Source organism: Uranotaenia lowii, chromosome 2 (genome assembly GCF_029784155.1).
Source record: "Uranotaenia lowii strain MFRU-FL chromosome 2, ASM2978415v1, whole genome shotgun sequence".
Lineage (NCBI taxonomy): Eukaryota > Metazoa > Arthropoda > Insecta > Diptera > Culicidae > Uranotaenia > Uranotaenia lowii.
Genome location: NC_073692.1, coordinates 61,883,578 through 61,909,390, shown reverse-complemented (window position 1 = coordinate 61,909,390; position 25,813 = coordinate 61,883,578). Strand labels below are relative to the sequence as shown.

The window sequence follows — 25,813 nt, the reverse complement described above, 5'->3', positions numbered from 1 at the left end:
CTTTCAGAGGTTAAGCGTTCCGTGTACTCTATTACCATTTGGGTAGTTTTGCGGTAGATCTTCCTGTCCAAAAACCAAATTGTATATGCAACAGTCCTCTTTCTTCCTCAATGCATATCGTAGAATCAGTAGAATATCATTCCAAATTCAAGAGTGTCAAACAGACAAATTCGTCTGTATAATGCTTGATGGATTTCCACGGAATATCTCCAAAATGAAAACTGAATTATTCTCTTTCAATTTTAAATTATATTTCAGTCAACAAGCTTATAAATAGTCCCTAACACTGTTTTGGTATACCACTTTACGGCGTATGCAAACTGTATGTGCTAACCTTGCCATCATCTTCCAGGGTAGTCGTGGCGGCCTTGTATCCAGTTTTCTTTCCATTCACATTATGCTGTTCGCTTTCCGCCGTCGACAGCGAGCTGTACGACTTGATGTTGCCATCTTCACCAAACTACAAGAAAAAAAACATCTTTATTGTCAAAAATTATCACAGTTGAGAACAGTATTTAACGAACCTTCTGTCCGGAAGCCCACTTGGAACTGCTGGACCAGGACTTGGTCCGTTGGAAAGCTCCCGATCCGAATCCACCTGTTGCTCCGGCACCATCTCCATCGGCTCCTGCTCCGAAACGGTTCTCCGTTTCAATGGCCGAGCTCCCCGAAACTGCTCCGTTGTAGGCGTTCTTGGCCTGCAGTTTAGCCAACCGCTCGGATTCGCTCATCAGCCCGGTGAGGTCGTTGTTGTCTCCGAACTCCATTCCGCTGGCACCGAAGCGCATTCCGAGGGCGTCGTTCACTATCGGATATTGCTGCTGGTGGTAGCTGCTGCCCGTTTTGGAGGCCTGTTGGTGTCGGTAGGCGCTATGCTGTGAGTCTGCCGATGAGTAGCGTCCTTGGTTGATCGGGTAGTAAGATCCTCCGCTGGCAGTAGACGCTTGTTGGCGACTCTGTTCTTGGGCAGTGTATTGGGAGCTACTAGAAACGGGTTGAACGGCTATCGGCGTGTACGAAGCTCTCTGCTGATGTTGCTGTTGCGCGGTGTATTTAGAGGATGACTCCGAAGAAGAGCTACCGGCGATGGGTGCAATTGGAGCGTAGGCACCAGCAGCTGTTTGAGTATTTCTCTGATCAAAAGTGGAGTATTTGGAAACAGTGCCAGAGCCTTGATTCAAAGGAATCGGAGTGTAGACAGAGCCTCGACGAGCATAATCTTCTTGGCGTTCATCAACTCGGTTGGACACGGAGCTGACTTCCGAAGATCGCACTTGAGATTCTGCCGTACGCTCAGATGATGCAGCGTGGCTACCGTAAGCGGGTTGATAAACAGGACGATAAGTCCCACGATAGATGGAAGCCGACTGGGCAGCTTGATCTTGTTTGTTCGAAAAAACTTGAACAGGCTGCTGATGTCCAGCAACGGAACTGTACTGTTGTTCTTCGACAGCGCTAGAATGAGATGAAGTACGTGCAGGGTAGACGACTTTGACTGGAGTATAGACATTTCCTTCCGCGTCAGAAAAACGAGCCGAAGTATCTAAGGTACTCGTGTAAATGGGAACTTGAACAGGTTTACTGTAGACTACGTAAGTACCCGAGGGAGCATACCTCTGGTAACTGTCTTGTCGACCTGCAGCTGCATACTTAGCTGAATGATCACTTGCAGTGGAATGAACAGGAATAACCGGCTGCTGAACTGAGGCTGTTTCAGAGGCTGCAGCATAGCTAGATCTAGAACTGTATGCATTACCTGTTTCTACTGGGACGTGATATGCTCCAGTGCTTAGTTTACGGTTGGCGGAGCTGCTGTAGCTTCCGCTTTGCGATTCTTGTCCAATTGGGTAAGCAGCCGAGTAAACTGGCTGAACAACAGTCGCACCGGAAGCAGTGCCAAAGTTGGATCTAGTTTTAACGCCCTCAGAGTCTACAATCAAATTCAGCGGTTGTCCACCGGAAGCCACACTGGAAGAGCTTTGTCGATGAGATGAGCTAACGTAGCTCGATTTTGAAGCTCCTGCGATAGGCTGAACTGCGTGCACGGCTGATTCCTGACGGGAGCTTGCCTGATACTTGGAGTTACTGCTGCTGCTGCTTGAGCCGGAACCGGTGTTGGTAAATCCAACAATTCCTTGTCCCAAAGTTTCAGCATCGTTGGCATCCGACAATCTAAAAATTTTAAAAGGTTTTAGTTCGGCGTTACTCTTTTTTTTTTCTTCAAAAATCACTCACCCAGTAGAAGTGAAGCAAAGTGTTCCACAGGGATCCGTTAAAGGGGCTGATCCACCGATGCGAGACAATCTTTCGGCAGCACCCTTTCTTGCTGCGTGGACGGAGGCCTCATGTTGGGAATAGTGTCTAAAATTTAGGAGGAAAAAATCAATACGAAGTCTATTTATGAGAAAATTTACGGGTTTCGAATGTTTATCGCCCAACAAAAATCCGTACTTACAGTCCCTTTATATTATCTAAGCTGGAAGAGCCAGAATCCAAAGCCCAAATGAATTGGTTGGTTGAAAGGAACAAAGCATGCGTATGACAAAGTCGAATGGAAAGCCATGGTAAAGAATAAATCAAAAAATAAAAATTTACCACGTTGAATTTATAGAAAGTCTCTCAGATGCATGAAATATAACACTTACTGGTTGTATCGATAGCCGGTGTTTTGGTCGTTGTTCCACGTGGTTACATCTGAAAAAAAAATCAATCAAAATTGTTAAATGACAATAAAACTTAATAATGCATGTTATTTTTGTAAATTTGGAAATTTGGTGAATTCTGTAAATTATGTAAATTTTGTAAATTTTTAGAGTTTTGTGAATTTTGTGAATTGCGAAAATTTTATAAATTTTGTAAAGTTTGTAAATTTTGTAAATTTTGTAAATTTTGTAAATTTTGTAAATTTTGTAAATTTTGTAAATTTTGTAAATTTTGTAAATTTTGTAAATTTTGTAAATTTTGTAAATTTTGTAAATTTGGTAAATTTTGTAAATTTTGTAAATTTTGTAAATTTTGTAAATTTTGTAAATTTTGTAAATTTTGTAAATTTTGTAAATTTTGTAAATTTTGTAAATTTTGTAAATTTTGTAAATTTTGTAAATTTTGTAAATTTTGTAAATTTTGTAAATTTTGTAAATTTTGTAAATTTTGTAAATTTTGTAAATTTTGTAAATTTTGTAAATTTTGTAAATTTTGTAAATTTTGTAAATTTTGTAAATTTTGTAAATTTTGTAAATTTTGTAAATTTTGTAAATTTTGTAAATTTTGTAAATTTTGTAAATTTTGTAAATTTTGTAAATTTTGTAAATTTTGTAAATTTTGTAAATTTTTTAAATTTTGTAAATTTTGTAAATTTTGTGAATTTTGTAAATTTTGTAAATTTTGTAAATTTTGAAAATTTTTTAAATTTTGTAAATTTTGTGAATTTTGTAAATTTTGTAAATTTTGTAAATTTTACAAATTTTGTAAATTTTGTAAATTTTGTAAATTTTGTAAATTTTGTAAATTTTGTAAATTTTGTAAATTTTGTAAATTTTGTAAATTTTGTAAATTTTGTAAATTTTGTAAATTTTGTAAATTTTGTAAATTTTGTAAATTTTGTAAATTTTGTAAATTTTGTAAATTTTGTAAATTTTGTAAATTTTGTAAATTTTGTAAATTTTGTAAATTTTGTAAATTTTGTAAATTTTGTAAATTTTGTAAATTTTGTAAATTTTGTAAATTTTGTAAATTTTGTAAATTTTGTAAATTTTGTAAATTTTGTAAATTTTGTAAATTTTGTAAATTTTGTAAATTTTGTAAATTTTGTAAATTTTGTAAATTTTGTAAATTTTGTAAATTTTGTAAATTTTGTAAATTTTGTAAATTTTGTAAATTTTGTAAATTTTATAAATTGTAAATTTTGTAAATTTTGTAAATTTTGTAAATTTTGTAAATTTTGTAAATTTTGTAAATTTTGTAAATTTTGTAAATTTTGTAAATTTTGTAAATTTTGTAAATTTTGTAAATTTTGTAAATTTTGTAAATTTTGTAAATTTTGTAAATTTTGTAAATTTTGTAAATTTTGTAAATTTTGTAAATTTTGTAAATTTTGTAAATTTTGTAAATTTTGTAAATTTTGTAAATTTTGTAAATTTTGTAAATTTTGTAAATTTTGTAAATTTTGTAAATTTTGTAAATTTTGTAAATTTTGTAAATTTTGTAAATTTTGTAAATTTTGTAAATTTTGTAATTTTTGTAAATTTTGTAAATTTTGTAAATTTTGTAAATTTTGTAAATTTTGTAAATTTTGTAAATTTTGTAAATTTTGTAAATTTTGTAAATTTTGTAAATTTTGTAAATGTTGTAAATTTTGTAAATTTTGTAAATTTTGTAAATTTTGTAAATTTTGTAAATTTTGTAAATTTTGTAAATTTTGTAAATTTTGTAAATTTTGTAAATTTTGTAAATTTTGTAAATTTTGTAAATTTTGTAAATTTTGTAAATTTTTTAAATTTTGTAAATTTTGTAAATTTTGTAAATTTTGTAAATTTTGTAAATTTTGTAAATTTTGTAAATTTTGTAAATTTTGTAAATTTTGTAAATTTTGTAAATTTTGTAAATTTTGTAAATTTTGTAAATTTTGTAAATTTTGTAAATTTTGTAAATTTTGTAAATTTTGTAAATTTTGTAAATTTTGTAAATTTTGTAAATTTTGTAAATTTTGTAAATTTTGTAAATTTTGTAAATTTTGTAAATTTTGTAAATTTTGTAAATTTTGTAAATTTTGTAAATTTTGTAAATTTTGTAAATTTTGTAAATTTTGTAAATTTTGTAAATTTTGTAAATTTTGTAAATTTTGTAAATTTTGTAAATTTTGTAAATTTTGTAAATTTTGTAAATTTTGTAAATTTTGTAAATTTTGTAAATTTTGTAAATTTTGTAAATTTTGTAAATTTTGTAAATTTTGTAAATTTTGTAAATTTTGTAAATTTTGTAAATTTTGTAAATTTTGTAAATTTTGTAAATTTTGTAAATTTTGTAAATTTTGTAAATTTTGTAAATTTTGTAAATTTTGTAAATTTTGTAAATTTTGTAAATTTTGTAAATTTTGTAAATTTTGTAAATTTTGTAAATTTTGTAAATTTTGTAAATTTTGTAAATTTTGTAAATTTTGCAAATTTTGTAAATTTTGTAAATTTTGTAAATTTTGTAAATTTTGAATATTTTATAAATTTTGTAAATTTTGTAAATTTTGTGAATTTTGTAAATTTTGTAAATTTTGTAAATTTTGTAAATTTTGTAAATTTTCTAAATTCTATAAATTTTGTAAATTTTGTAAATTTTGTAAATTTTGTAAATTTTGTAAATTTTGTAAATTTTGTAAATTTTGTAAATTTTGTAAATTTTGTAAATTTTTTAAATTTTGTAAATTTTGTAAATTTTGTAAATTTTGTAAATTTTGTAAATTTTGTAAATTTTGTAAATTTTGTAAATTTTGTAAATTTTGTAAATTTTGTAAATTTTGTAAATTTTGTAAATTTTGTAAATTTTGTAAATTTTGTAAATTTTGTAAATTTTGTAAATTTTGTAAATTTTGTAAATTTTGTAAATTTTGTAAATTTTGTTAATTTTGTTAATTTTGTAAATTTTGTAAATTTTGTAAATTTTGTAAATTTTGTAAATTTTGTAAATTTTGTAAATTTTGTAAATTTTGTAAATTTTGTAAATTTTGTAAATTTTGTAAATTTTGTAAATTTTGTAAATTTTGTAAATTTTGTAAATTTTGTAAATTTTGTAAATTTTGTAAATTTTGTTAATTTTGTAAATTTTGTAAATTTTGTAAATTTTGTAAATTTTGTAAATTTTGTAAATTTTGTAAATTTTGTAAATTTTGTAAATTTTGTAAATTTTGTAAATTTTGTAAATTTTGTAAATTTTGTAAATTTTGTAAATTTTGTAAATTTTGTAAATTTTGTAAATTTTGTAAATTTTGTAAATTTTGTAAATTTTGTAAATTTTGTAAATTTTGTAAATTTTGTAAATTTTGTAAATTTTGTAAATTTTGTAAATTTTGTAAATTTTGTAAATTTTGTAAATTTTGTAAATTTTGTAAATTTTGTAAATTTTGTAAATTTTGTAAATTTTGTAAATTTTGTAAATTTTGTAAATTTTGTAAATTTTGTAAATTTTGTAAATTTTGTAAATTTTGTAAATTTAGTAAATTTTGTAAATTTTGAAAATTTTGTAAATTTTGTAAATTTTGTAAATTTTGTAAATTTTGTAAATTTTGTAAATTTTGTAAATTTTGTAAATTTTGTAAATTTTGTAAATTTTGTAAATTTTGTAAATTTTGTAAATTTTGTAAATTTTGTAAATTTTGTAAATTTTGTAAATTTTGTAAATTTTGTAAATTTTGTAAATTTTGTAAATTTTGTAAATTTTGTAAATTTTGTAAATTTTGTAAATTTTGTAAATTTTGTAAATTTTGTAAATTTTGTAAATTTTGTAAATTTTGTAAATTTTGTAAATTTTGTAAATTTTGTAAATTTTGTAAATTTTGTAAATTTTGTAAATTTTGTAAATTTTGTAAATTTTGTAAATTTTGTAAATTTTGTAAATTTTGTAAATTTTGTAAATTTTGTAAATTTTGTAAATTTTGTAAATTTTGTAAATTTTGTAAATTTTGTATATTTTGTAAATTTTGTAAATTTTGTAAATTTTGTAAATTTTGTAAATTTTGTAAATTTTGTAAATTTTGTAAATTTTGTAAATTTTGTAAATTTTGTAAATTTTGTAAATTTTGTAAATTTTGTAAATTTTGTAAATTTTGTAAATTTTGTAAATTTTGTAAATTTTGTAAATTTTGTAAATTTTGTAAATTTTGTAAATTTTGTAAATTTTGTAAATTTTGTAAATTTTGTAAATTTTGTAAATTTTGTAAATTTTGTAAATTTTGTAAATTTTGTAAATTTTGTAAATTTTGTAAGTTTAGAAAATTTTGTAAAATTTGTAAATTTTGTAAATTTTGTAAATTTTGTAAATTTTGTAAATTTTGTAAATTTTGTAAATTTTGTAAATTTTGTAAATTTTGTAAATTTTGTAAATTTTGTAAATTTTGTAAATTTTGTAAATTTTGTAAATTTTGTAAATTTTGTAAATTTTGTAAATTTTGTAAATTTTGTAAATTTTGTAAATTTTGTAAATTTTGTAAATTTTGTAAATTTTGTAAATTTTGTAAATTTTGTAAATTTTGTAAATTTTGTAAATTTTGTAAATTTTGTAAATTTTGTAAATTTTGTAAATTTTGTAAATTTTGTAAGTTTTATCAATTTTGTAAATTTTGTAAATTTTGTAAATTTTGTAAATTTTGTAAATTTTGTAAATTTTGTAAATTTTGTAAATTTTGTAAATTTTGTAAATTTTGTAAATTTTGTAAATTTTGTAAATTTTGTAAATTTTGTAAATTTTGTAAATTTTGTAAATTTTGTAAATTTTGTAAATTTTGTAAATTTTTTTGTCAATTTTGTAAATTTTGTAAGTTTTATCAATTTTGTAAATTTTGTAAATTTTGTAAATTTTGTAAATTTTGTAAATTTTGTAAATTTTGTAAATTTTGTAAATTTAGTAAATTTTGTAAATTTTGTAAATTTTGTAAATTTTGTAAATTTTGTAAATTTTGTAAATTTTGTAAATTTTGTAAATTTTGTAAATTTTGTAAATTTTGTAAATTTTGTAAATTTTGTAAATTTTGTAAATTTTGTAAATTTTGTAAATTTTGTAAATTTTGTAAATTTTGTAAATTTTGTAAATTTTGTAAATTTTGTAAATTTTGTAAATTTTGTAAATTTTGTAAATTTTGTAAATTTTGTAAATTTTGTAAATTTTGTAAATTTTGTAAATTTTGTAAATTTTGTAAATTTTGTAAATTTTGTAAATTTTGTAAATTTTGTAAATTTTGTAAATTTTGTAAATTTTGTAAATTTTGTAAATTTTGTAAATTTTGTCATTTTTGTCATTTTTGTCATTTTTGTCATTTTTGTCATTTTTGTCATTTTTGTCTTTTCTGTCATTTTTGTCATTTTTGTCATTTTTGTCATTTTTGTCATTTTTGTCATTTTTGTCATTTTTGTCATTTTTGTCATTTTTGTCATTTTTGTCATTTTTGTCATTTTTGTCATTTTTGTCATTTTTGTCATTTTTGTCATTTTTGTCATTTTTGTCATTTTTGTCATTTTTGTCATTTTTGTCATTTTTGTCATTTTTGTCATTTTTGTCATTTTTGTCATTTTTGTCATTTTTGTCATTTTTGTCATTTTTGTCATTTTTGTCATTTTTGTCATTTTTGTCAGTTTTGTCATTTTTGTCAGTTTTGTCATTTTTGTCATTTTTGTCATTTTTGTCATTTTTGTCATTTTTGTCATTTTTGTCATTTTTGTCATTTTTGTCATTTTTGTCATTTTTGTCATTTTTGTCATTTTTGTCATTTTTGTCATTTTTGTCATTTTTGTCATTTTTGTCATTTTTGTCATTTTTGTCATTTTTGTCATTTTTGTCATTTTTGTCATTTTTGTCATTTTTGTCATTTTTGTCATTTTTGTCATTTTTGTCATTTTTGTCATTTTTGTCATTTTTGTCATTTTTGTCATTTTTGTCATTTTTGTCATTTTTGTCATTTTTGTCATTTTTGTCATTTTTGTCATTTTTGTCATTTTTGTCATTTTTGTCATTTTTGTCATTTTTGTCATTTTTGTCATTTTTGTCATTTTTGTCATTTTTGTCATTTTTGTCATTTTTGTCATTTTTGTCATTTTTGTCATTTTTGTCATTTTTGTCATTTTTGTCATTTTTGTCATTTTTGTCATTTTTGTCATTTTTGTCATTTTTGTCATTTTTGTCATTTTTGTCATTTTTGTCATTTTTGTCATTTTTGTCATTTTTGTCATTTTTGTCATTTTTGTCATTTTTGTCATTTTTGTCATTTTTGTCATTTTTGTCATTTTTGTCATTTTTGTCATTTTTGTCATTTTTGTCATTTTTGTCATTTTTGTCATTTTTGTCATTTTTGTCATTTTTGTCATTTTTGTCATTTTTGTCATTTTTGTCATTTTTGTCATTTTTGTCATTTTTGTCATTTTTGTCATTTTTGTCATTTTTGTCATTTTTGTCATTTTTGTCATTTTTGTCATTTTTGTCATTTTTGTCATTTTTGTCATTTTTGTCATTTTTGTCTTTTTTGTCTTTTTTGTAATTTTTGTCATTTTTGTCATTTCGGTCATTTTTGTTTTTTTTTGTCATTTTTGTCGTTTTCATCATTTTGATTTGTCTAAGTCTATGTGCTCTTTACTTCCAAATTCTACACTACAAACCCTATATTTAGTCATGTGTTATTTTTGTTTTGTTTTTGGTTACTTGAGTGTTGATAAACAAGGCTTTAAGACTACACAAAAATGGTTGTTTTGAGAACGAAGGTGAACTGTTTACCAACAGAAACAATTTGCTATTGTGAAGCAGTCTGGTTCAATATTTTCCGCATCTTTGATTATTAAGACTTTTTTTCGTTGCAATTGACATCATCCAAAAAAAATTAGTTTTTTGAAAAATCTGTTTGATAAAAATTGCTTTATTTTGGCTATTGTTTGATTAAAAGTTTTCTTAATTGAAAAATTTATTCAATATTTCGTATGAAAATCTTAAGATTTCAAACATTCTTGTGTCTCAAATATTTTTTGTTGGTACGACTATTTTGGTGTTGTCCTCCTCTTAAACTTATCAATCAATCAAGTTTTCAAATTCTTTATTTTTTGATTTATGTGAATCATCCTAACATGTATGAAGTAACACCTCAAAGCAAAAAATACTTTCGAGTCGAGTTACAAACAAAGTTAAAAGCATAAACTACCATCAGATAATGTACATTCACAGTTGGACTGTCATCAGTGAAATTTGTTGCTTTCTAACTAGTAATCTTAACTATTTACTCTTGAAAGAACTAACAGAGACAGGGGTTATCTCCAAAATGTTCTACCCCTACATTGTACTTATAGCTTTGGTTCCATTAACCATAGCAGAACATTGGAGGTCTCCTAATTTTAAATCTATTGCATCATCACTCGAAGAATGTTCCAAATACTACAAACTACCTGAGCGAGACGTTCGAAATTGGGAACCGATTGGTAAAAATCTAATCCACTGTGTTTTGGTCGATTTGAACGTTTACGACGAAAATAACGCCTTCAAAAACTACGTCATGGAAGGGTACTTCGACAAATTCAACAATCATTCCTTCGATGAGACTTGCTTGAACAATTGTCTCAATTTAGCGTCGAAAGTGGAAAGTAAAATCGAGAAATCGTACAATTACTACAATTGCTACAACCGACACTACGGAATCGCAAGCCAGGAGAAGCGATTCGTGCCCTTCAATGAAAACACGCGGCGCGGGAACTTGCTGGAATCGATGTGGATCCAAAATACCAGCCGCCAATCGTTGGAGATTTTCGCCACTGCACAAAGCAGTAGAACCATTTTGGACGCCGAGGATTTTCCGGAACTGAAGATGATTTTTGCTATGAGAACTGGATTCTACGAACCCAAACGAGGCAATCAGCTGGATATGTTTTACCCACTGTTCGGAACACCGGAAGTGCTTCGGGAGGAAACGGAAAGGTGCCAGGTGGCTGTTCGAAGGCAATTTTGCAGCGAACCGGAACGTTTGTTTCAAACGTTTAAGCAGTGTCTGTCCGATTTTCTACCAACTTGGGAACTTTTTAAAAGGCTCAGTTTAGAACTGCTTAGTGAGAAAAGTGGTTAATCAATACATTCAGTTGACACTCAGACTTCGTAGTGAGAGGACGCTTTCGACTATCACTGAGGCTATTGTGTAGACTTTGCCGTTGTAGCGGCCATTGGTTTTTTTCCGCATAGTTTAGCGGTTGGAATTGTGAAGGAATACAATGGAAGGAATTGTGAAGAACACGTTAGTGTTTAGTTTCCCAGAAAAATCAGCTGCCCCATCACTGGCTGAAATGGCGCGGTTCGTTAAGGTGCTAAACGCGGATGTTACTGCGATGGAGAGCACATATCGTATCACAGATGAAAGATGCATGTGCATCAAGTTTGCGACGGAGGCTGCAATGAAGGACGCTTTACTTCAGAACGCTGAGGTGCAGCAGTTCCAATACTCAAATGGGACTGCTGTAGAGATCACGATGTCGGTTGCTGGAGGTTGCCTGCGGTACGTCAGGGTGTTCGATCTACCGCCGGAAGTGTCCGATTTGGAAATTTCACTCGTCCTTGGAAAATATGGGGTGATTAAAAGGTCAGTGCGCGAAAAATTCCCTGCTGAGTTTGAATTGAACATGTATACAGGTGTGCGAGGAGTGTACATGGTCATTAAAAAAGAAATTCCAGCCACCTTATACTTTCAACACCGCAGGGGAAGAGTATATTATGAGGGCCTACGACACAAATGCTTCTTGTGCAAACAAGATGGCCACCTGAAAGCTGATTGTCCGCGGAAGTCAGCAACAGTTATCATCCAACCGGAAACTAGCGTACCACGTGCTGGTAGCTCGTATGCTGATGCTCTCAAGAGCAAACCCACCGCTGCTACTGCTGGAGAGAAAGAAGAGCTGAACTTGGTTGCTCTCACCCCACGAAACCGAGTTTCGTCACTGAGTGGAAAACCTATGGAGGAAGGAAATGGGATACCTGCGAGTGCCCCAGAGCAAGGCTGCTCTACCCAAGAGAAAGATGAGGAAAACCCCGAGAGAATCGATGCTGCTGAGGATAGTACCATGGACGCCGAGGTGAATGATGCGGACAAAACAACGAAGAGGAAACACGTCTCTGATGGAAGATCTACAACGGACAGCGAAGAGGAGCTGTTAAAAGGATTTACAGAGGTGGAAACCGCCAGGAAGTCGCGAAGCCGGAAAGCTGCTAGGAGCAACGAGCGAACATCGACGAACGTGCTTAAATTCATGGCTGATAGCTCCATCGCCATGGAGAAAAAAGGACTACGGAAAAGTAGTAAGTAGTTGTTGAAAATTTTCCTGCTGCCGTTTCTTATGAGACCCATGTTCTATGATGACTTCCTGAATTGTGTCCACTTTGTTTCAAGCAAAGTTGATGACAGCTCATTTACCAATTTGATTCCTCTTTCTTTGAAATATGAATTACATAAGGAAAATTTGTACGCTCAACATTAACTCCATCACAATCAGCTCGAAAAAGAATCTACTCAGAGATTTCATAAATCAGTATGATTTAGATATCATACTTCTGCAGGAGGTAGCCTTTTGTAATTTTTCGTTTATTCCAACGCATCATGCTATTATTAACAGAAGTGATTCGAATCTTGGCACAGCTATTTTAATCAGAAAAACTTTAAATTTTGAACACCTTATGTTGGATCCTTCTGGTCGCATAACATCAATTATACACGAAGACATCAATATCATCAATGTATATGGCCATTCTGGCTCTCAGTACAAAGCTGAAAGAGAGGAGTTATTTAAAGAGAAAATTGTTCCGTTTATCGGGAGAGCAACTTCCGCCCAAATTGTAATGGGTGGCGATTTTAATTGTATCTTGGATGAGAGAGACTTCAAAAGCGGAAACGGACCATTGTGTGAGGGATTAAAGATTGTAGTGAACTCTCTCAAGCTCGTAGATCTCGGGTCGTCTGCCAGACGTTATACATTCCATAGAGGTAACTCAGGCTCTAGGTTAGATCGGTTCTACACGAATAGTGATTTTGCTAAACGAGTTGGAAAACATGAAGTTGTAGGGGTACCATTTTCGGATCACCACGCTGTGATCATGAATTACACTATACAAAGATCAGCAGTTATGCCAGTTATGGGTAGAGGCTATTGGAAGATAAACCACGCAATGCTCAAAGTTGAACAAAACTCGGTCGATTTCAGTAAAGTTTATGATGATTTGAAAAAACGGAGGAAATATCAGAATAGTTTCGCAGAATGGTGGGCCTATGATTTTAAAGCTAAAGTGCGTCAATTCTACAAATCGAAATCCTTTGAATTCAATCAGCAAAATGCTAGGAACAAAGAGAAATGGTATCAAAAATTGAGCGATTTGATGGATAAACAAGCCGATGGAGAAATCGTAGATGACGAATTGAAGATAGCTAAAACAAAAATTTTAGAAGCTGAACATCGTCGGTTAGCTTCTTATCAAACCCGGTTTCAGCCATCAACAATGATGGAATCAGAAAAAATGAGCATTTATCAAGTGTCCGCAATTGTCAAAAGAGGTTACAACTCACCGTTATTGGGCTTTTCAACTTTAAATCAAACTCCTAAACAGTATGTTTACCAACACTACCAGGAGTTATTCAGGGAAAACAGTATTTCAGATAATCGACAATACTTGGCTCTTAATTTTATCAATACATCCCTATCAGACGTTATGAATGATGAATTAACAAAACAAATAGAAGAAGAAGAGCTACGCACGATTATTCAACAGGCAACCAAGAAAAAAGCTCCAGGTCCTGATGGAATTACATATGAATTTTACGAACATTATTTTGATCTTTTGAAAATTGACATGTTACGACTGTTTAACGGTTTGATAAACGGTGAATTACCAGTGCAAGATAACTTTTCAAAGGGTATTATCACTCTAGTGCCAAAAACAGGAAACAAATCAGATATCAATAATTACCGTCCTATAAGTCTTTTGAACACTGATTACAAAATTCTGGCCAAAATTATGTCTTTCCGTCTTGCAAAGTGTATGAATGTGCTCCTTGGAGAAGGGCAAACAGCTGGAGTTCCGCAAAAATCATGTATCTCAAATCTCGATCAAATAAGAACTTTGATAACAAAAGCTCAACAATCTAAGAGAGTTAAATTTGCTATTCTCACTTTAGATTTAGAAAAAGCTTTCGACTCTGTTAATCACATCTGTCTATGGGAAGTTATGCAAAAATTCAGATTTTCACCAAGATTTATACAGCTGCTGAAAAACTTGTATTCTAATGCTTCATCGCAAGTGTTAGTCAATGGTTCACTTACATCTTCTTTCCCGATAAAAAAATCTGTCAGGCAAGGTTGTCCCTTATCCATGCAACTTTTTTCTTTGTATTTGGAACCTCTGATAAGACAGTTGTATAACTGCCTGTTGGGACTAAATATTGACAATAAGTTTATTAAAATCTCTGCTTACGCAGATGACCTAACGCTCCTAATCAGAAACGATGAAGAGTTTGACTTAATAATGTCATACTTTGATGATTTTTCAAAAACTGCTGGAATTCGAATTAATCTGAAAAAATCAGGGTTCATAAGATTTAACAACTGCCAATTAGGACCTCAAAAGGTAAAGGAAAAAGAAGATCTAAAAATACTTGGATTGATTGTGAATAAAACTTGGAAAGAAATGGTGAATAAGAATTATCAAGTGCTGATCAACCGATTCAAAGCTACCTGTGCAATCCATGCTGCGCGTCACTTATCGTTACTAGGAAGAGTAATAATGCTAAATACCTACATGCTCTCGAAATTATGGTACATTTCTCAAATCATTCCACCATCGAATGCACACATAGCAGAAATTAAAAAAGCTGCAGGATATTTTCTATGGCGTTCCCAATTTTTCAAAATCAAAAGAAATCAACTATATTTAGAATATGAGAAAGGTGGACTTAAACTGCTAGACCCTGAAACTCAATGCAAATCACTGTTTGTGAAGAATCTTTTGATTCAAAGTGGAGAAAAAGTTGAACACTTTTTGATCAAACTAAATGATGTTAAAGGTCTTACTCTAAATGCCAAAAAATGGATAGAAGCAGCTAAACAGTTAGAGGATCAAGATATTGAACTATCCAATAGAAACATCTACATCTCTTTTTTGAAAGAACTTAATACAGTTCCCGATGTCTTAGAAAAGTATCCTACTTTAGAGTGGGATTTTATTTGGGAAAATATCAATCATAATTTTCTTACGTTACATACAAGATCTATGCTATATATGATTTTCAATGATGTGATTGCAAATAGAGTCAAAATGTATACCTACACGAATATTGTAAACAGCAATCTATGTGACATATGTAATCAACCAGACACGAATTTTCATAGAATCAAGTATTGTACTAAATCAGGCATTGTTTGGAAGTGGATAGAAAAAATGGTGATCCAAAGGCTTAAGACGAAAGTTAAGTCACCTGAGGAACTTCTGTATATAAAAATATCCAATGATAATTGTAAAAATAAGGCAGCCTTGTGGCTGGTATCAGAAGCTATTGTATACAATGTTGTCCATTTTGAAAATCCCAGTCTTTATGTATTTAAAAAACATATAAGAGAGCAAAGATGGAATAATTTTAATGTTTTTAGGAAACATTTTGATAATAATCTTAATATTTGTTAGAAATAACTGTATTAACCCAGGATAGCATTAATTAGATTTAAAATGTTTGTATCTAGCTTTTAAGTGAATACTGAATAAAGGTTTTTTTTTAAATAAAAAAAAAAAAAAAAAAAAATACGAATAAATTATTTGATTTGATGATAAATATTTTATTGATTTTTTACAAAAAAGAAAGGGTGCTAATGACTATATTAAAATATTGCTTTATTGTTATTTAAGATAATGGACTTGAACTAAATCTTCAAACAATCTACGGTTTTAAGTGAGCACTACACTTGTTATTGTAGCAAGGTTGCGTTTCCGGCCTCGGTTGCTCCGGAATACCACACAGTCCTGTGTGATCGACCAGCCAAGCGGCGCTGGAGCTGATCAGCGGGATCACGGGAACATATCCAGGCAGGGCCAAGCACATAAGAATGGTCCGGAAGACTCGCTCTGGTTCAGTGCAGTATTGAGCAGCAATGGCTGCGGTACAATTGCGTGTTTCTTCACTCAGAATCTCACGGGTACCGAACTGAATGTAGAATTTCTTGAGGTTAATGCCGTCAACGTGGTTATACATTCCGAATCGACGAGCATAGGCGTACGCCATGGCTGGATATTCCGGTACATTGAGCACCTTTCCTTGACAGTAATCAATGATGGCAGCCTCGCGATGCGGAATGATCAACATGGAATCGACCAGACCTTGTTGTAGTTCCTTGTATGCGTACGGGATATATTGCTCTTCTTCGCTGATTCCTCCGTAGTTATCACGATAGCAAACGAATGATTGGTAAACCCGAGCTAGACGATCATCGCGGCAAATTCGTGGGACTTTGAGAGTCAAACAATCTAGAGTATGTTTGTCATACTGGTAGTCAGATTCCGAAGGATTGAAGAAAAAACGGAATACACTGTCTTTAATGGTTTGAGATTCCTCATCCCAGGCATTGGCACTGACCAAGATGCAGTTCAGGAGTTTGCGTACACTTAACTCATCCGGATATCCACTCGAGACGTATCGGCTGAGAGTTTCATTGGTGATCGAAAGGTAATCGGCACATTGCTGTTGGAGGTCTCCGAAGTTTTTCGATCGAGGTTTTTCCAAAAAGTCTGGAATCGCCAAAAGGAAGCCCAGCATTCCGAAGCAAACTAACGAAACAAGTGTAGCTCTCATTGTACCCAGTAAAACTGTAACCGACACCGACTCCGGTCCGCACCCTAAACTTTTATGTTCTTAAGCTATCCAAACGAGCAGCTTTAAAAACGTTCATCTACCAACATTTTATGAATCATTTCTACCTGGCTACTCAAACACGCATATTTTGTCCAGTACAAGCCTGCTTTTAGAACAGTGCGTAGCCTAACTTACATCACTTGGTCAAGTTCCAGAACTCCAGTGTACGCATTCTTAGCTGATTGTGCAACGGATTTCATTTTTTTTTGCTATACAAAACGTTTACGTGATCTACGCATCCCAAAACACGCATACAATGTGGGTTGAGCCGTTTCAAATTTGACACAATTCCGACTACGCGTAAACCTCAGTTTAAACGTTTACTGTGTAGAACTACCTGCGAAACATGATTCTACTTAAAAGTGTTGATCTAATCATTTCGAACACCCACGTTATGATTAATTTTAAAATAAGATACTGTTCGGTTATTTCACTATGTAAAAATATTTATACATATTCATACAAAAACAATCAACAATCCCGGGGTTTGTGTTCAAAATAAAGTAAACTCGTATGTTAACAATTTCATCCTTGTTCAAGAATTTCGTGTGACACATTATAAAACAATTTTATTCAACACTTACAACAATCCCGTTCATTGATTTTAGGTCATTAAAATGAAGGAAAAAAAACAACAATCGAAATCACTGACACAACGTAATTAACACACTGATCGCGAGAAATGTTTCGGCTGAGGTACATCTCAGTTTCGAGAATACTTATGCGGTTGTCACAATTTTCAAAAAAAATGTGAATCATTCCATGAACTAATCGCTGTGTAAAGGAATGTAAAAGTTTTTTTTTTTTTAAATAGAAATTTGATTTTTTTTTCAACATTTTTATTGGATTGCATCTTTTCCCGGACATTTGCGGTCATTGTAACAGATAATGACGGATGCGAATCTTCCACTAGGTCTAGGTCAATTGTTAAACCGATGCAGTTTTTCAGTGGAACTTGCTTCGTTGACCTCAAGCAACAAAAAGAAAACTGATTGTAGAATGTTTAACAGAAACCATTCTTCTTTATTTGACCTATTAAATACTATATTATCCAATTTCTGTACCACAACATACAAAATAAACAAGGTACTTGATTCTAATTTATGTAAATATATGCAATATTCGTATTTTTTGCACCCTAGGATTCCAGGGTATGTTTAAATGACATTTAAGAACATTCCACTGAACTACTTAAACCTATACAGGTACGCCGAAGTCGTAATATTGGGCAACACGATTTAAAGTTCTAAAAAATTGTATCAGAGCTGTGGCAACACACACGAGTTTGGATCAGCTTTAATAGTCATGGGGAAGATGAAGAAGCGTGTAACTGGGTGGTGGTCGATCGACCCACGAATGTGCCGGTTGAGGACCAAGGACCGATTATTCAACATCAGCATCATCAACGTGTACAGCCCTCACCTAGGAAGTACATGTGACGAAAAAGACCAATTCGACGCGTAGCTTGAACGGGAATAGGACCGCTGCCTAAAAAATGATCAGAGATCAGACACTCAGGTCGTCCAGGAGGAGACAATTAGAAGGTTCAAAGTGCACCAGCTGACCAACGAAATCAGTCTAAGATTCATTCCGCAGCAATCAAACAAATGGCCGTACGTAGTACCTTTTTCCCGTACCGCTTTCTACACAAGTACACCAAGAGATCATCGTATTTTGATAGACAGTCGGCGCTTCTCAGACATCATCGACATCAGATCCTGTCGCGGCACCAACATCGAGTCAGACCACTATCTGGTGCTGGTGAAGATGCGCCCAAAACTCTCCGTAGTGAACAACACACAAAACCGACGCCCGCCTCAGTTAAATATCGCACGACTGAAGCAACCTGAGGTCGCGGCAGACTACGCGCAATCGGTCGAAGCAGCGCTGCCGGCAGAGGGCGAGCTTGACGAAGCCCCTCTCGAGAACTGTTGGGATACCATCAAGAAAGCCATCAACAGTGCTGTGGAGAACGTCATCGGTTATGAGGAGCGTACTCGACGGAACGACTGGTTCGACGAGGAGTGTAGGAGGGTAATGGACGAACCCATCGAAATGTGGAAAATCACCGACAGTGGAAGAGGCAGCGAGTTCGAATTTTCCAGGAGAAAAAGCGCCACCTGGAGGAGGAGGAGCTCGAGGAGCTGGAGCAGCTGCATCGTTCCCAAGAAACACGAAAGTTCTATCAGAAACTCAACGCATCCCGCAAAGGCTTCGTGCTGCAAGCCGAAATGTGCCGGGATAAGGACGGGGGTATCCTGACGGACAATCGTGAGGTGATCAAAAGGTGGAAGCAGCACTTCGATGAACACCTGAACGGCGCACATGCAGGAGATCAAGACGGTGGGGGAAGGTATATCGCCGGCGTAGCCAACGACGAAGAGGAGCCACTCCCAACGATGAGTGAAGTTAAGGAAGCCATTCGCCAGCTGAATAGAAACAAGTCGGCTGGGAAGGATGGCATCGCAGCTGAACTCATCAAAATGGGCCCGGACAGGTTGGCCGATTGCCTACACCGGTTGATAATCCGGATCTGGGACATAGAACAGCTACCGGAGGAGTGGAAGGAAGGGGTAATATGCCCCATCTACAAGAAGGGCGACAAATTGGACTGTGAGAACTACCGAGCGATCACTGTCCTCAATGCCGCTTACAAAGTGTTGTCCCGAATCCTACTCCGCCGCCTCACGCCACAAGCAAACAGATTCGTGGGAAGTCATCAGGCCGGCTTCATGGAGGGACGGTCTACGACGGACCAGATATTCACATTACGGCAAATCCTCCAAAAATGCCGTGAACACCAAGTCCCTACGCATCATCTATTCATCGACTTCAAAGCCGCATACGACACGATCGACCGTAACGAGCTATGGAAAATCATGGACGAGAACGGCTTTTCCGGGAAGCTAATCAGACTGATCAAGGCGACGATGGATGGAACGCAGTGCTGTGTGCGGATTTCGGGTGAATTGTCGAGTTCATTCGAATCGCGCAGGGGGCTTCGACAAGGTGATGGTCTATCCTGCATGATGTTCAACGTGGCGCTAGAAGGTGCTATTCGACGAGCGGTGGGCGAAATGCGGGGCACGATTTTCAACAGATCCAGTCAACTTATCTGCTTTGCCGATGACATTGATATAGTCGGCAGATCATCTGCGGCGGTGGAGGAGATCTACCGCAAACTGAAACGCGAAGCAGGAAGGATTGGAATGATGATTAATACGTCCAAGACGAAGTACATGCTGGCCTGCGGATCCGAGACCGACCGAACCCGCTTGTCCAGTAATAACAAGGTCACGATCGACGGCGACGAGCTGGAGATAGTCGAAGACTTTGTCTATCTCGGCTCACTGGTGACGGCAGACAATGACACCAGCCGTGAGATCCGGAGGCGAATTATCAGCGGAAGTCGTGCCTACTATGGACTCCACAAGCAACTGCGGTCAAGAAGACTTTGCCCTCGCACGAAGTGTAACCTGTATATGACGCTTATTAGACCGGTTGTTCTCTACGGGCACGAGACATGGATATTGCTCGAGGAGGACCTGCGTACACTCGGGGTATTCGAGCGACGAGTGTTAAGAACCATCTTTGGCGGCGTACAGGAGAACGGAGTGTGGAGGCGAAGGATGAACCACGAGCTCGCGCGACTCTACGGCGAACCCAGTATCCAGAAGGTGGTGAAAGCTGGCCGGATACGCTGGGCGGGACATGTTGCGAGAATGCCGGACGACTGTCCTGCAAAACAGGTGTTCGCTACGAATCCGGTAGGCACAAGACGAGCGGGGGCGCAACGAGCGAGGTGGTTAGACCAAGTGGAGCGTGATCTGGCGAACGTGGGGTGCCCGAGAAATTGGAGAACGGTTGCCATGGACCGAGTGAATTTTAGGAATTATGTTCGTCAAGTTATGTCGTGAGACGGAATACTATGTAAATAAATAAAAATAATAATTTACTTGAATGAAGGCATTGAAAGTTACATATTGGCTGACAAAGCGAATCAACTGCCCAATTCCTTTTTGTGAACTTTATTTACTCATTAATGAACTTGAAAGTTGCAAAAGTGATGAATATGTACGTTGTATGCGATTTGTTTTGCCCAATTCCCATGAGTGAACGATATGTACTCATAACGGACTTGAAAGTTGCAAAAGTGATCTATACGTGCGTTATACGGGACTTAAGTCACATAAAGGGCACAAAAGTGCTCAAAACGGGATTTTGTAAGTCACATGAAGGGCACAAAAGTGCTCAAAACGGGATTTAGCAAGTCACAAAACGTGCATTGATGTGCTTCCAAAATTAAATCATCACTCCGAGTTTTAGTTTCAGTCAGAACAACATCTAGGCGTGGCCTTGTGGTAGCGTGTTCGATACTCACCACGAAGGTCGGGGTTCGATCCCCATTCCGGGCAATTTTTTTTTCAATATGTAATTTAGTAATTGAGTGACCATTCTGATGCGATATATGTACGAAATGAAGGGAAAATGCCATTGAGCAATTTGGTAAGTTTGGAACCCGGCGCGTGGCAGCCGCCATGATGTACAGACCGGTACAGAACACAGTAAATTATCAAGAGAAGGTGATATCACTGACCATACTGACTGGACACTCGATTTCGTTTTCTGGATAATTTTTCCAACAGTACGCAATGTCGATTCCAGAGTGCGCATCGATCGATTTGAAGAAATGCTATCCCAGTTAGGAAATGCCATCCAACTTTAAAATAAAACACGCAATTTCTTCGATAAAATCGGGCTAAACAGGACCATTTTTCCTACTGGGCATTTTTTGTCAAATTTTTCAGGTTCGCCACCTGCCGCCGGTATTGCGGACCTGCAAAATCTGACAACAAAAAATTAGACAGAAAATGATTGAATTTTTGTTCTAAGTGTCATGTCAGTGTGGTCAGTGGTGATATGAACCGAAGCCAAGGGTTCAGTTGAGATAGAGAGAGATTTTTTGCTCATTCTGCGATTTTTTGGAAGCTGAATTAAGAGGCCACTGGAAGCTGAATAGAAGATCATGAAGACTTGTTTTGGAACTTGAAAGTATCAATAAGAACTTAAATTTTGAGCTGCAAAGAACGTTTTTCATATAAATAATGGGGCTGAGTAAGCGTTTTGTACCTGTTTTATGGGACTTTTGGTTGCTTGGGATACTAATTCTACACCAGACTAGTTTCACAAACAATCGTAACATATCGGTGTTTTATGTGTGATTATTGAAAATCTTTACTGTAGAATGTTCGCAATAAGCCTGATAGCCATGTTAATAACAATTTAAACTGTTTGGACACCTTAGTTACTGTATAAACCAGAAATAAGAAGTGAGCAGTCATTGGTACACCGACACTTTTTACAATTTCGCATTTTTTGTGACAAATTTCACACTTTTTTATTTTCCCTTAAACACGTTAGTTTTACTAACGTTTCAAAAAGAAAGCAAGTATCCAGTCCCGAACCATAGTGGCAGAATTCTTTAGCCAGGCAGTTGCTTTTAAAAATCAAAAGAATCTAATGCCATCTACAAAAAACTAGAGTAAGAGACATTTCTAACAGCCATAAATTCAGTTGCTCAGGAGAAATGAGCTCAGTCAAAATCGCATATTCCGGGACTGTTTACAATCAAATCCTTATTCCTGCGTGAGTGAAGAAAAAGGGCTCGAGCAAACGGCCGTTTTTCTATTTTTCGAATCTGTTGATCGTTTCACTCAAAGAATTTAGGAAGGCGTTGGAGGGAGCCCAGATAAAAGAACGTATGGAATCCATGAACAAAAAAACACCTTGGCTAGGGTACCATTTCAAGCCGGGCATATTGAAATCACCAACTACACATAAAGAGTGGATCGACCAAAAAGTGTTTTACTCAAACGTTACTTTTCTCTCATTATTGATTTTTTTTTTAAAAAAAAAAGCACTAATTCTCGATTTCAAAAGTAAATTGATGATTTTTTTTTAATTTATCCAAAGTATTCAAATAAATTCATCGAATACCAATTAAAATCAAAGTTTCATTCTGCCGAAAGGTTCTTCAAACCCTCTCTTTGAAAATTAGTCCCTGTTTTTGTTGCCACAAGTGTATACGTGGCTCAAATAAAAAAAAACGAAAATATTCAAATCCTGTTGTTTTGAAACCCTGACTTTAAAGACAACACCGATTTTCACTTTCGACTTCCCTCAATAAAAGTGCTAGAAAATCTGCACAATTTTTACAAACCTTTTAGTAACTGTTATGATGGAAACAGGAATGGTAGTTTCTACTTGAGTTTGAAATGTAACATGCAGCAAATAAAGTATTTTCATATTTCCTGAAAAAATTTTAAAATCTCTGCTTTCTCCAGAGTTACGCTTGGCTTAAAATAAGTAGATTCAGCTGTGAATTTTGATAACATTTTCGATACCTAAAGATACTTCAAATCATTTTTAAAAACAATTGCTTTATTGTGAGTTTGGCTAATGAATTTAAACTAGACTTCGAACACTCGATTAATTTTTGTGAGCTCCACACTTGTTATTGTAGCAAGGTTGCGTTTCCGGTCTCGGTTGTTCCTGAATACCACACAGTCCTGTGTGACCCACAAGCCATTCAGCACTGGAGCTTACTAGCGGGATCACGGGGACATATCCAGGCAGTGCCAAGCACTTGAGGATGGTCTGGAACACCCGCTGAGGTTCAGTGCAGTATTGAGCAGCAACGGCTTCCGTGCACTGACGGGTTTCTTCGCTCAGAATCTCTCGGGGACCGAATTGGATGTGGAACTTTTTGAGGTCAATTCCGTCATCATGGTTGTACATTCCGAATCGACGAGTGTAGGCATAGGCCAGGGCTGGGTATTCCGGAACTTCGAGCACCCTTCCTTGACAGTATTCGATGATGGCGGCTTCGGGATGCGGAATGATCAACATGGAATCGACCAGACCTTGTTGTAGTTCCTTGTGTGCGTACGGGATGAATTGTTCTTCCTCGCTGATTCCTCCGTAGTTGTCGTAATAGCAAACGAATGATTGATAGACTCGGGCTAGACGATCATCACGGCAGATTCGTGGGACTTTGAGAGTCAAACAATCAATGGTGTGTTTGTCGTACTGGCAGTCAGATTCCGAAGGATTGAAGAAAAAACGGAATACGTTGTCCTTGATGGTTTGGGATTCCTCATCCCAGGCATTGGCACTAACCAAGATGCAGTTCAGAAGTTTTCGTACACTTAACTCATCCGGATATCCACTGGAGACGTATCGGCTGAGAGTTTCATTGGTGATCGAAAGGTAATCGGCACATTGTTGTTGAAGGTCCCCGAAACTTTTCGATCGAGGTGTTTCCAGAAAATCTGGAATCGCCATGAGGGACCCCAGCATTCCGAAGCAAACTAACGAAATAAGTGTAGTTCTCATTGTACCCAGAAGAGCTGCAACTGACACTGACTCTGGTCAACACCCTAAACTTTTATATTCTACCGCTATCAATGTGAGCAAGTTTGAGCACGTACCTTAACCGGCACTTTGTTGACCATTTCTAACCGGCAACCTAAACACGTACAATTTTATTCATTCAAGCCCGTTTTTGAAACAGTTCATAACCTAGCTTACATCACTTGGTCAACCCCCAGAACCCCATAGAACGCATTCTAAGTTGATTACGCAATGCATCCCTTTTTGTATTGTAATGCAAAATACTTCACGTGATTTACATACGAATCTGAAGCACGCGAGCAATGTAGGTTAACCCGTTTAAATTTGACACATTTCTGATTACGTGTAAACCTTAGTATAAACCAAGAATTACCTGCGAAACATGATCCTATAAGTAGCACACCCAAAAGTGTTGACGTTATCATTTTGAACACCCACGTTCTGTTTTTTTTTTCAAATAAAATACTGTTTGATTAATTCACTCAGTCCAAATATTTTTCTGTCACTATCCAAATGTTTTTCACTTCCCCACTTTTAAATTTTTCACGGAAATTCTTCCAGCATCCGTTTTAAAACGCGATCCAACTGAAACTGATCTGTTTGCCGCCAGCTCGTGGAACAATCATTATAAAGCCTCAGCTCAGTTTTCGAGATTGCAGAATCTTTCGCATGTGCGCGGTGCTGATTTCCACATAATCAGCTTGGCCAGGAGCACTGTTTTCGTTTGTTCTTGAGATGAGCTGGCTGACCCTGCTCCAGGAACGCGATGACCCTTGCGGAAGTGAAGTGTGGTCGATGACGATGCCATATATGTAGAGAAAATATTAAACAAAAACAATCAACAATCTCGAAGCTTGTGTTCGGAAGAAAGTCAACTCTATGTTTAGAATTTCACCCTCGTTCAATTATTTCATGTGATATAGATTGATGAATATTTTTTAATTATTTTGTTTAAACCTCGCAACAATCCCATTCATTGTTTCTAGATCATTATTAAACAAACAACACACATTGAAGTTGCTGATAAGGGTTACAACGTAAATGACCACGTTGAAGAACATCAGAACAACGCACTTCGGGGAATGTTTTGACTCGCCGGATCATCTCAGGTCCGAGAACGAATGTACTCCTGTAAGAGTTTTGAAAAATGTCTTAAAAACATGCTATGAGCTCATCGCTGTGACGTTAACAACAAAACAATTGTTGGGAATGCAAATTTTGTCAAAGAACACAAAAAAAAAACATTATTATTTCATTCAACATTCTTTCAAGATTGCATCTGTCCACGGACATTTGCGGTCATCGTCACAGATAGTGGCGGAAGCGAATCTTCTCGCTGGGTCTAGGTCGTTTGTTAAACCGATGCTGCTTATCAGTGGAAGTTTCTTCAAGGAGCTCAAAGAATAAGGGAAAGCTGACTGTTCTACAGTTTTTACAGATGTTTTTCCTTTGTTCAAACACAAATTCGCCATTGATTTTTTTGAAAAAAAAAACAAAACGACAAATGATTTTGCTGTATACAAGAGAATGAAAATATTTGATCCCTGTGGATACTTGATTCCTTCGCTGTATCTCGATACCGGAATGTATTACAAATATCAAATGTTCTAGAAAAAATCTGCCAACAGAATAATATACCAAACCTGGCATCTAAAAAAATTTAAAAAAAATTATTTTCCAAATTATTGAACTTTGTATGAAATTTTTTACAAAATGTGATTTGAAGATCTTTTTTTTATCACTGCCTCATAAGATAAAAACATTAATTTCAATATGTCAATCGTAAGATGGTTGTAT

General features: G+C 34.1%; 1 protein-coding gene across 2 annotated transcripts; it reads right to left on the bottom strand.

Annotated features, from left to right (window-relative positions):
* Nucleotides 1–226: 226 nt before the first annotated feature.
* On the bottom strand, nucleotides 227–24,622 carry LOC129748936 (hornerin-like). Of its 2 annotated transcripts, XM_055743745.1 has the most exons (6): nucleotides 24,390–24,622; nucleotides 2,646–2,694; nucleotides 2,456–2,476; nucleotides 2,236–2,361; nucleotides 525–2,172; nucleotides 227–460 (listed from the first exon to the last, which is right to left on the bottom strand). In XM_055743745.1, exons 1-6 carry the CDS (start codon nucleotides 24,439–24,441, stop codon nucleotides 305–307), a joined length of 2,052 nt encoding a protein of 683 aa, XP_055599720.1. In that variant the 5' UTR covers nucleotides 24,442–24,622; the 3' UTR covers nucleotides 227–304. The 2 variants fall into 2 exon arrangements, with proteins under 2 accessions (XP_055599720.1, XP_055599721.1); XM_055743746.1 differs by lacking the exon at nucleotides 2,456–2,476.
* Nucleotides 24,623–25,813: the final 1,191 nt, after the last annotated feature.